This window comes from Mustela nivalis (assembly GCF_964662115.1).
Source record: "Mustela nivalis genome assembly, chromosome: 8".
NCBI classification, from domain to species: domain Eukaryota; kingdom Metazoa; phylum Chordata; class Mammalia; order Carnivora; family Mustelidae; genus Mustela; species Mustela nivalis.
The window spans coordinates 24,711,791-24,724,578 of NC_139027.1; the positions used below are offsets into that span (position 1 = coordinate 24,711,791).

The window sequence follows — 12,788 nt, forward strand, 5'->3', positions numbered from 1 at the left end:
AGGGCGCCTGGGTGGTTCAGTGGGCTAAGCCTCTGCCTTTGGCTCAGGTCATGATCTCAGGGTTCTGGGATTGAGGTGAGGCCCATGTCCGGCTCTCTACGCAGCAGGGAGCCTGCTTCCCACCGCCCTTCTCTCTGCCTGCCTCTCTGCCTAATTGTGGTCTCTCTCTCTCTCTCTCTGTCAAATAAATAAATAAAATCTTTTTTTAAATTCTTTAAAAAAGGGACGCCTGGGTGGCTCAGTTGGTTAAGCAGCTGCCTTCGGCTCAGGTCATGATCTCGGCGTCCTGGGATCGAGTCCCACATCAGGCTCCTTGCTCCGTGGGGAGCCTGCTTCTCCCGCTGACTCTGCCTGCCACTCTGTCTGCTTGTGCTCACTCACTCTCTCTCTCTCTGACAAAATAAATAAAATCTTAAAAAAAATTTATTTAAAAAAAACAACAACAACAACAACCCACAGCTCTACCAACACCTTATAAAAATCTTCATGAGCCCAGGAATTTTTCAATTCAAACAAAATTACTTAGCATCCATGATTTGAGAGGCATTTAATAAAAAGAAAACAGAAAACATTTACATGACTACAATTTGTATTTTTCAGTAACATACATCATCCTCAGACCTTTCAAACGTCTTGTTTCTTGTACAGTGAATTTCTGTACTTAGTACCTTACCTGACCAAATTGGTGTACCTTTCCCAAAAGGGCTTGCTAAACATTTCCAACGCTTGCCACACACCTAGATCCGAGAGGACAAATAGTTTCCTACATTCTGATTCTGAGTCTTTAGCCCCTCCCTTAGAGAGCCCAGCATCTGAGAACCCACTCTAGGGTGACCCGTCCACCAAGGCTGCAAATTCTAATACATACTAGCTGATCGGTCCACATTCTTACGGGGTTCCATGGGCCCATAGCCTCCAATGCTTTAAGGGAAACTGGAATGCAAGATCTAACTTTGAAATTTTGAAAACTTCCAATGTTTAAAGAAAAAAACAAAAAAACAGAGAAAGTCAAACTGTGTGTGAATCCTTGTCTGAGCTGAACAAAAGATGTTTTCTTCCCTGCCTGTGCCCTCAGGGACTTGGAGGACCCACGTTCAGGCTGCCGCTAGGAAATACATTTCTCAGCAGATCCCAAAGACTGCCGAGAAGAAATTGCAGAAAAGTTGCCAAGCACTTCTGGAATGCTTCCATGTCACTGCCAATGTCCTGTCCAGGCAAGCAACAACGTATGATCTTGCTCAGTCATTTCCCTTTTTTGACACTCTCTCATCATTTGGGTATTTCCACAGGTTTCTGAGAATATCGGAATGGGCAGTGTCTACCGTAAAAGGCTTTTTCACTCTCTCACTAGCCTACCAGAGTCATGTCTCTCCCTCTGTGGTCAAGAAAACCTGACATTCAACAAACCCACACCAGTTTTCTGAGATATCTCTGACAGGGATCTGGGAAACTTCAGGAGGACAAAGGTGCGAGACCGTGCACAAATTTGAGATGGGGTCAATGCCTCCACCTTCGGCCATATGAAGAGAGGGCTCCTCTATTAAAAGCCCATGTCATCACTTCACATCCTTCATAATTAACTGAGGGAGAGGAAAGCATGACTGGGTTTTCATTTGGGAGATTTGCTCGGGGTCCATGCAGCTCCAGAATTTCAATATTGCTCATTTGTCTAGGCGTAAAATATGTACCTTTAATAAATTCTACAAGCACTGCCCTCAACTAAAAACTGTCCTGGCTACAGGGATTTCTTACATTGACAGAGAGCCACACATACTTAGATCACCCAAAGAAGGAAAGACATGGGGAAGTTTCGCACTTTCTAGGAGGACTGGATAAAGAGCAGATAGATGTCTCCATGCAGAGAAAAGCCTTGTCAAAGCTTCAACAGGAGATCAGGAGAGAGACCCTGGAAAGACACACAGAGACACACGGAGTAGCCACCCACAGGATCTCCAGGCCGGCTGTCAGAACACAAGAGGCCTCCTGGTTTATATACACACTGGAACTTTCAAAGTTACAAGTTCAGCAGCTTGATGGTGTTCAATAGTCATGTGGGAGCTTTTAGTTTCTTTTTTATCTGGTTTCTTTAGAAGATAAATGGAATGAGGGCCTTCCGAGATTTGGGATAGTCCTCAAACATCTTGAGGTAGAACCTAAAAGATAAGAAAGGAACAATTATAATAAGCAGTGGTCAACCACTGAGGTTTGCTGGGTCTGAGATCCTTGTTCCAAACCAACCTACAGTTACTCAGGGCCTGACACTTGCAGAAGACCCTCTGTCCATTTCCCTCCTCCCTCCTGCATCTCCTCCCATTAATGTTGAAAGTTCTTGGATTGGGAAATAAAAGTAACTGCCAGAGGACAGTGGTGATGATTGCGCAACATTATGGATGTACCTGATGCCACTAAATGGACCACTGAAAATAGCCAAAATGGTAAATTTTATGTTATGTGTATTTTACTACAATAAAAAAAGGGAAACGCCAGAAGGAACTACTCAGTGGATTCAATTGTGAAATAAGGAATCAGAGCCCCCAAAGATCATGGGCAAGATTAATCCTAGAGAACTGGCAATTTCCCAGGAAAATATCCCCTCACAAAGCCTTGGAAATGCCAAGAAAATGTTACCTCGTATTCTGGGTTGAATTGTGTGCCCCCAGAATACATGCTTGAAGTCTTAACCTGGAAGACTTACCTGGAAATAAGGTCATGACAGATACAACTTAGTAGGTAAAACAAGGGCATACTAGAATAGGAAAGGCCCTTAATCCAATGGCTGAAGAGAACAAGAGACACCAAGACAGAGACAGGAAGGGGAGGAGGCCATGCGGACATGGAGGCAGAGAATGGGGATGGAGCTGTAGACCATGGAATCTCAGACTGGGGAGCAACCAAAAGCCAAGAAGAGGCAACAAAAGATCCTTGCCTAGAACCTTCAGAGGGAATATGGCCCTGCAAACACTTGGATTTCAGGCTTCTGCCTCCAGAACTTGAAAGAATAATTTTCTACTGTTTTAAGCTACTCGATTTGCAGTCATCGGCTTTGGCAGGCCTGGAAGATTAATACTCATTGTGAAATGGCTTTCTCCTTGAGTGACCAGGCTGTCCTAGCTAGTTGAAGCTGATAGTTCTCCAGTGACAATCTCGATGATGCACTCTGTTAAGGTACCTTGATGTGAACGGGGGACAAACAGTAATAATATGTGACAAGAGGTGGCTGGTTTCTCGTGCTATGCTCAGAAAGGGGTAAGGAATTTCTTCTCACAAAGGCCAGTTAGCCCTACAGGAAAGGTGCCTGGCCTTCCTTCTGGAGCCATCTCATCTCACAGGACAGGGCCATGGTTTGGATTTTGCTGTTGCACCAGCTGGAAACCTCTGGTGGAACTGCTGTCCCTCCGCTGACTGGCCTCACCTGAGACTACTGCCCAGGACCCCTCCAACTGTTGGCTGATGGCACTCTGCCCTCTTCCCCTCTGCTTCTGGTGGGCAACAGACTCTGACTCAAGGGAGAATGCGGACAGTCTGACAGGCTGGAGACGCTCTTTCTGAGGACATCTACTGTTTCGTTCATTTCCGACACATCTGCATAAAGTCCACTCTGAGGAAAAGATTCTTGGTTTAACCTTCAAAACTACAAAATTAGCCTGACTAAAAACACCCATGCAGGAGCTTAAAGGGTCCTCTAGGTCCTGGTTCCAAAGCTGCTCCCCCTTGAGCTATCCCTTCCTCTCTGTCTCTCCAGCTGCAAATGTCATTTGGGAAAAGAATGCCAGAAAGGATCTGAAGTTCAGGTGCAAATCCTGATAACAGCTTAGTACATTACTCTTCCCCCTTGCAGTGATGCTTTTAGTTAATGCCTTTGTCCCCAGCCCATCCCAGGTACAGGGTCTGGCGGGGAGGTAGAAGTTAGTAAGGCTTTAGCCTAGACCTATAGAGAAAGGGTTCTAAACCCCTACAATTCCTGGCATTCTCCAGATGAGGGGACAGTCCTGAAATCACACCACATAAGCGTTCACTTATTGTAACTTCCCAGGAAGCAGCTATGACCTTGGCTGGATTTATGGAGGGTGGGTGTTGCGGATAGAGGGGAGTGCCAGAGTAAGCACTGGTGTTACACAGATTCTGGGAGATTAATCCTGGTGTTTGCAGGGCTCTGTGATTACCTGAACTATTAGCACCAAAGCCAGAATTAAACATGGGAGCCACACTAGACCAGTGGCTAGCCTTTCCCCTGGTGGTACTATATCGTGGCTGGACCTCAGGATTATCTGTGAAGCTGCAGACTGTGCTGCCCATGGGACGCACTTTGGGAAATGTGGCAGAGGTCACTTGAACTGAAGCACGGAAATGGAAGATACTTCAGGGACCTCTCAACCCTTACTTAGAACCCATTGCCAGTGACCCTACTAGGAATGCACAGAGCCCGGGTCAACTAACTCATAATTTCCTTGCCAGGAAACCTTCTTCCATAAGGTAGCAGGTGTGGCTTCCCAAGTCACAGAGGGTGTGCCTCTCCCTACATGGGTTTCGTTTTACTCATTTAAAACAAAAAAAAAGTATTTACGGTACTGTCACCCAGCTGAAATCCAAATTCAGTGAAAGCCCAGAAAATCAGAGTTTACCAATCCGGACTTGACTGATCAAGAAATTTACCTGTGATGGTGAAAAGCTCGAAGCCCCAGGAAACAAAGTGAGAAAAATGCAAATCCGAGTGAAGGGAGGGACCAACTGGCCAGGGCATAGCCGATCCATTCAGTGATCTCACCGAGGAAATTGGCTCCAGAAACATACTTAAACAAGCCACCTGCATGCGCAGAATGAAAAGTCCATCATCAGAACTGGATCACGGCCACAGTCAAACCCCACTGCTTTGTTCCAAAACACATAAAGGCAATTATGACAAATGTGGGGCTGGAGACTTCCTTATGGTCATCGCAGTCTGGTGCAATCCTCTTGGAGAGAAGGGTAAACACAGTGACAATAGCCTGTTGCCCTCAGAACTTCCTGGAATCCTGTCGCCAACTGCTTGATGGGCTCAAGCTAATCTCTAGCGACTGCTGCACCCCTGACTCAGGGCTGGACAAAGATGAAGAGCAGGAGGTCTGGTTTTTGTTTTGGAACAAAGCAAAACATTTGTTTGGAAATGTTTGGAAACATTAAATAATGTTTCCAAGCTACCTCACTTTTCCCCTGGACACCTGTACAGCGTATTTCACGTATTTCACGTATTTCAGACAAAATGAACAACATGTTCTGTGACAACCTGAGCTGATTCCAGAAGTAATGAGAGTTTCCCATGGCATTTGCACGTCCCCACCCACAAGGGAGTGTATGTAGACTGTTCAAGTCGAAAGAGGTGAGTGGGAGCTGCAGGGGTTTTGCTCCCCATGGGGGCCTGGTGAGGTCTGCTTCTGCTGATGTTCAAGGTTTACTTTACTTTTTTTTTTTTTTAAGGTTTACTTTTCTATCCAACCATATATGTCTAACATCAGACCTGTAAATAGAAATCAATACATTTCCAATGATAGTAAATGTATCCACTTTCTGCCCCACAGTAAACTAAAACTAATTTTTTCTTTCCATATTTATATAAAGAATATTTTGTTTTTAAATCATTCTGTAACATACCTTAATAGTTAGAAATGAACTTTGACAATCTACCTGTTAAGAGAATTCTGTGCTTTTCTTTGGCTAGTTTTTGAGTGAATATTTAAAATCCCAAAGCTCCTTCAAGTTGTCCTCCTTAAAGATGACACTGCATGAGCAATTCCAGACCGGTGATTTCCCAGACCCTGGGAGAAACCACTGACCTCCTACAGAGGGTCTATAAATTGCAAATGGGATATCTCAATATATGACTCCATTTTTGTTGGATATAGACATCATGAGGATGTCAGCAATGCTTAAATTCATTTAAATGCTTTCCTGAATTCATGGTAGCTCTGCCATTATTTGATTAATAAATGAATATCAATACCATATTGTAATTTAGGAAAAATTTTTAAAAATTTAAAGATTTTTAAAAAGATTTACTTTATTTACACTCATTTACAGCAAAAAGGGTGTAAATAATAAGGGTGAGGATAAAAATAAATAAATAAAATCAAAAAAATAAAAATAAATAAATAAACAATAATAAATAAGTAAATAATAAAATAAATAAGAAATAAAATAAAATAAATTTAAAAATAAATAAATAAATAAAAGTAAATAAAAATGAATAAATAAATAAATAAAGATAAAAAGGGTGTAAATAAATAAGATTTACTTTATTTACACCCATTTAATTACTCCCATTTACACCCATTTACAGCAAAATGGGTGGGAGCTCTCAACCCACACATATAGCACCTAAAATAGCGACAGATTACTTGAACTAATCACTCTCACCTGCTTATGTTTGTCAACGTCACACATTGGTTTCTTGGAAACAGTTGAGATTTCAAATATTCTGTGACTTCATATCTGACAATGCATTTGTACTTGCAAGACCCCCATCTTAATTTTTGATTAAATAATTTTGGCTCATCGTGCCACTAAGAAAATACAAGAGGCAGGAAGTAGATACAGTACAGTGCTACCCCTGACTACTGACTAGATTAAGTCTGGGTCAGCTGGAGAAGACAAGTCATATACAATTCAGCTTTATTGGCTGACTCATGAAGAACCAACACTGTGTGTACATATGATGCTTAATTTTCTGTGCTAACCTGACTGGGCTACAGTATGCCTAGATATTTGATTAAACATTATTTCAGTGCATAAACAATGAATTCTGGAACACGGAAAAGAAATTTTAAAAATAAACAAATATTTAAAACATATGTATTTTTAAAAAATTATTTTGGGTTATGTCTGTGAGGTTGTTCCTGGGTGAGATTAACATTTGAATCTACACACTGACTAACGCAGATTGCCCTCCCCAATATGGATGGACCTTATCCAACCCACTGAAGGCCTGAATAGAACAAAAAGGCCAAGTAAGGGAGATTTCACTCTCTCTGCCTGACCATCTTTAGGCTGTCGTCAGTCTTCTCCTGTGCACGGACTAGAACTCACACCATCTACTCTCCTGGGTCTCCAACTTGCAGGTAACAGATCATGGGATTTCCCAGCTCCCATAATCATGTGAGCCAACTCCTCAGAATAAATTTCTTTATGTATCTATCACTGTATCTTTATCTATATCCTGTTGGCTCTGCTTCTCTGGAGAAGCCTAATACGGTACATGGTAATCTTACCTACTGTGACGAGGTGGCAGCCAATTCCCCCCTTACCCCAAGCTTCGCTGTCCCCCATCCTCAAGGTATTATGACATTGTACCTTCCTGAGGGTGCCCCTAACTGAACTTCCAGGTTTAGATCCATAAACGCCAAAGTGCTGTGGGGTAGAAGGGGATATGAAGGAGAATGCAGAGGCAAATTGGGATATATTGTGTCATTTGGGCCCTCACTGCCCCCTCTATAGTTGCTGCTCACAGCACAATCCCTGGGACATGCTCTCAAGGCAGAGTGGAAATCTGGAGGGTAGGGGAGGTGTTACCTTGTGGAATCCTATAGATGACTTCTCCGGGCTTCCTGAGCTGGCGCAATATATAGTCACTATGAATGTTGACTCCCATTCCCAAAATAAATAAGAAGACACCTTAGCAAAGAAGACAGAGGGAAGAAGTTACAAATGTATCCTGGCGGGATGCCTGGGTGGTTCAGTCAAGTTAAGCGTCTGCCTTTGGCTCAGGTCATGATCTCAGGGTCCTGGGATTGAGCCTGCACTGGGTTCCCTGCTCAGCAGGGAGCCTGCTTCTCCCTCTCTCTCTGCAGCTCCCCCTCCTTGTGCTCTTGCTGTCACACACTTTCTCTCTCAAATAAATGTATTTTTTAATTTTATTTTATATAAATTGTATGAATTTATATATATAATTTATTATATGTAAATTTTGTATCTTATTTATTTTATTACATATAATTTATTTTAAAAATAAATTTTTTTTTTAATGTATCCTGGTTTTGGTGTTTTTCTCACAAGCTAAGTTTCTTTTGTTTTGATTTGTTTAATAAAGGAGAAAGAAGGGCATTCAATTTCAAATTCTAAGAATGCTCCAAAGATATTGCAAAGGGTGGCCAATTAGCCATTGTTCCAAGTTTGTCTGGAGAGGCCATATTTTCATAGATCAAAAGACTGACAGTATACACTGACATGAGATGGAACAATGTGGGAGATGAGAGAAAGGGAAGAACACCATTGTCCAATACTTGAATGAACGAATGAATGAATGAACAATAGCAAACTTTTGGCTCATTTCCAAATAATTAAATTGTGGTTGGCAAACTCAACCACTAATTCCAAACCCTCCTCCTTTGCCTTCCCCCACTACAGAGGCTGGAAGTCTGAAAGCAGTCACGTGACCTATTTCTGCCATAGGATACAAAGAGACATTTCCTTGGAAATTTTTACTTTCCTGATAAAAGGGAAGATGGGACCAGTGCCTCTACTGCTTCCCTCCTCTTTCATCGCCAGATGTGATCCCTTGAGCTATAGCAACTGTCTTGCAATCGTGATGTGAATACAATGGGACCAGAGGTAAACATGTTAAGAACAGTGGAATAGAAAGTATAGAAATTTCCAGGAATCTTAATGATATCTGTAAACAACTAAAGGAACGCAGAAGCCACCTACCTTTGGACATTCTTGTTATGTAAAAAATAGACATTCTTAATTATTTAAGTCATATGCACTAGTTTCCTGTGACTCACTGCTGAGAGCATTCTGGATTGATACACCCATTCCCATGGAACTTAACATAAGTCAGACTGGGGAGCTTGGCACCTAGCAAACTGGTTTCAACCACTATCAGGTCACACCCACAGTCTTGTTGCCCATTCATGAGCTCAGAAAGAAGCCCTGGTCTGACGTGAGGAGAGCCAGGATCAGGGATGTGAGGTCTTGCTCCCCAATGGGCACCATGACAACCCAGAAACACTCACTGTTCCACATAGATGTCCAACTTTACCTCTCAACAATGTGTATTTGTGCTATCAAAATACAAGAGGTGAAAAGCAAGAACACTTTAATTAAAAACAGATCTACTCTCACCTCCTTTGCTATGACAGGAAACAATGATTTGCAGTCTTGTCTAGTCAAAAGATCATTGGCCATTGTATGGTGACAGGTGATGACTGCACTGATCTTGGTGAGCACTGAAGAATGCCTAGAATTGCATAATTACTACATTATGCATCTGAAAGGACTCTAACATTGTATGTCAACTATACTTCAATAATAATTTAATTATTGGCCTAGAAGAAAGGGAAACTGGGGAAAGACACCAATGGCAGGAGGTTGAAAGAAGGAGGGGAGATAGCACGCACAGTAGCAGACAATGCAGAAATCCTAGACTCTGTATCTATGTGTCCTTGGGCAAGCCACTGACCCTCTCTCAGCCTCCGTTTTCTCATCTGTAAAATGTAAATTTGAATAGTATCTATTTCACAAGTGCCGTACAAGTCTCCCTCATTTGTTCACTCATTCACTCATTTATTCATTCAAATAATATCAATTGAGAGCTTACAATACAAAGAGTTGTCCTAAACACCAAGGATACAGTCATGAGAAAACAGTCAAGGTGTCTGTTTTCATAAAGCTTATATTTTAGCATAAGAAGACAGAAATGAATTCAAATAATTAAAACATTTTAAATCATATAATGTCACTGTAAAGCAGAAAATCATAGGATCATGAGATAGAAAGTGAACTTGGGGTGGGGGGAAGGTATCTCCAACTTAGATGAGGTGAATGGGAAAAACTTTTCTGAAAATTTGGCATTTTGACCTGTGATTGGAATAATAAGAATGAACAGATCTGAGGGAGAGCAATCTGGCATAGGAATTAGCAGGTGCAAAGGCCCTGAGGCTAGAATAGTTTCATTATGTCTAAAAAACAGAAGGAAGGCTGGTGCAGTTGAAACTTTAAGATAGAGGGAAAAGTGGGAAAATGTGGACAGAATGCTAACTAAAAAAAATATATACACTGGGGCACCTGGGGGGCTCAGTGGGTTAAGCCTCTGCCTTCGGCTCAGGTCATGGTCCCAGGGTTCTGGGATTGAGCCCCACATCAGGCTCTCTGCTTAACAGGGAGCCTGCTTCCCCCCTTCTCTCTGCCTGCCTCTCTACCTACTTGTGATCTGCCTGTCAAATAAATAAATAAAATCTTTAAAAAAAATACATTAAGCATTACAGGCTTTGGTGAGGAGTTTGGATTGTTACGTACGAGATAAAGCCACTGGCAGGTTTGAAGCAAGGACAAAATAGGAAATGATTCTCATTTGTTATTGCTACAAAAGAAGTAAATATGTTATGTGGAATACTAAATGTGAAGGAGCAAAAATAAGAAAACCGAGACACCTTATGTCACCACTCAGAAATTATAACCATTAAACACTTTAATGTACATCCTTCCAGATTTTCATCTTACATAATATCTAGGTCATATTTCAGTTTCCCCAGATAGCCCCAAGATGCTTCTTATAGGTGGTTTGTGAAAACCAAAGTCCAGTATAGGACCATCCTGTTATCTAGACATTATGTCCTTTAAGGCCATTTTAATCTTGCCCAGACCCATACTCTTAGGGAAAAAGAAAAAAAAAGATTTTTTTTTATTCACTTTAAAGAGAGAGAGAGGTATTCATACACACACAGGTAGAGGGCAGAGGGAAAGAATGTTCAAGCAGACTCCGCAATGAGTGCAGAGCCCAACTCTGGGCTCGATCTCATGGATCATGGGATCATGACCTAAGCCAAAACCAAGAGTCAGATGCTCAACCGACTAAGTTGCCCAGGTGCCCTAACCCTTATCTTTTTAAAACTTTTTTCAGGGCACTGGCTTCTTCAAAAGACACCAGACAGTTGTACCTCAGAATACCTCCCTTTCTAGACAAGACTGGCTCACTTCTTGATGGTGACATTCAACTTACTTCTTCAGTCTCCTTATTTCTTGTAAACTGACAAACCATTTTCCTGTACAGTTATATTACCAGCTCACCATATAATTAGGTTCATTTATTGGTTTTTTCTCCATTTTAGGAAACTTTCTTCCAGTTAGATTTTGTTTTTTTTGTTTGTTTGTTTGTTTGTTTTTTAGTTTTATTTATTTAAGTAATCTCTACACCACACCCAGGGCTCAAACTGATGACCCCAAGATCAACAGTCACTCGCTCCACCAACTGAGCCAGCCAGGGTCCCCCATTTAGATTTTTTTAAACCAAATTATTAAGTTTCCTAATTCAAAGGACAAAACCATATTAAAAGAAAAGCTTTACCTGCCATCCCAATCTCTTTCCCCCAGACCCTCCATGCCACCTTTTTAAAATTAGGGTTTTTTCAAACGAATATTCCTTTTTCCAGTTTCACATACACACATTTTCCTTCCATCATTTTTACATGAAAAGTAGCATACTGGATATACAGTGGTCACACTTTATTTTATTTAAACAACACATATTCTGGAGATGTCTGGTGGGAGCACACAGAGGTCCTCCTTGTTTTTGTTGTGTTTCGTTTGTTTGTTTCAGTGGCTCTGAACACTCCATTGTGTGCATGTGTCAACCCTCCAGTCGGCTGTGTTTTCAAAGGTTCCGTCTGACGGCTGTGTGCACAAGGGGCTACTACTGAAAGCCAGGCCCCATGGCGGCAAGAAACTTGGTTGGAAGGTCCCCAGGGCAGTCCCAGCAAGAGGTCATCACGGCTCAGACTAGGATGAAGTCGGAGCAGTGAGGGAGGAAGGGAGCCTCGTGGGTACATCTTACGGAGCTCCACACAGCCCAACTAAGCGGACTGATAGAATTTGACCAGTGATGTAAAGAGAGGAATTAAGGGTAATCCCTGCGTTGGGGTTTAAGGCAAAACAATACACAAACAATTGAACCTTCTAGACTTGAGTTCCTCATTGCAGATAATGAAAAAAACTTCAACAGTGTTTTCTACTATTTTAGATAAAATGGTCAGGAAAAGTCCCTTTGAAGAGGTACAAACTGTTAGACACCTAAATAAAGTCAGGGACCAACCTCCACCAGTGTATGTGGAGAGAATATTCCATATACAGGGAATGGTCTGTATAAGAGCTCTGGGGCAGGACCAGCTTGACCATTTCAGGCCCCAGCAGGAAGGCCACAGAGGCTACAGCATAGTAATTGGTTGGAGGCAAGAAATGGGGTCAGGAAATGGGGCTAGACCAACCACATTTGGGTGTCACAGGCACAGGCAGCATTAGGAATTTGTCTTTTATTCTGAGATTAGTGGAACCGCCCTGGAGGAATCAGAGGTAGGGAGTGATGTTTTTCAAAGGGCTCTCTGGCTGCTTTATAGAAAATAGAGGGGGGTAGCAGGGAGAGAAGAGGAGAATGGCATTCCATGGGGGATTACTGCAGTAGGGTGGGGGAAAGTGGTGGGGATTTAGGCGGGGGTGTGGGTAAGAAGTGGCCAGATTTACTTACCCAGGCGAAACCGTCCATCTGTGTACCACTCAGCTGGGTATTCAGCACAGTAAATCAGGTAGTAGCCTTGGAGAAGTCCATTTCCCGTGCAGAAGATAAACCCTCTGACAAGGAACGCAACTGGGAAAGGCCTCCCTCTAGTAAGCAATGAGTAAACAAATGTCCTGAGATAGATGGAAAAGAAATGATAGGATACAGTGTTAAAAAAAAAAAAAAATCAATCAATTAAATGAAACAATTACATCAAACCCATTTTAAAAAATCATTTTCCCTTGAACTTATGCAAAAAAGGAACATTATT

General features: G+C 42.0%; 1 protein-coding gene across 1 annotated transcript in view; it reads right to left on the reverse strand.

Moving 5' to 3' along the window:
- Window positions 1–530: 530 nt before the first annotated feature.
- The window catches only part of SRD5A2 (steroid 5 alpha-reductase 2), a 48,959-nt gene continuing 36,701 nt past the window's right edge, over window positions 531–12,788 (reverse strand). Inside the window, exons 2-5 of the mRNA XM_082743647.1 lie at window positions 12,488–12,651; window positions 7,543–7,644; window positions 4,654–4,804; window positions 531–2,153 (exon numbers count right to left, since the gene is read on the reverse strand). Coding sequence (XP_082599773.1) covers window positions 2,087–2,153; window positions 4,654–4,804; window positions 7,543–7,644; window positions 12,488–12,651 — 484 coding nt within the window. The 3' untranslated portion in view covers window positions 531–2,086. The remainder of the gene's footprint in view (window positions 2,154–4,653; window positions 4,805–7,542; window positions 7,645–12,487; window positions 12,652–12,788) is intronic.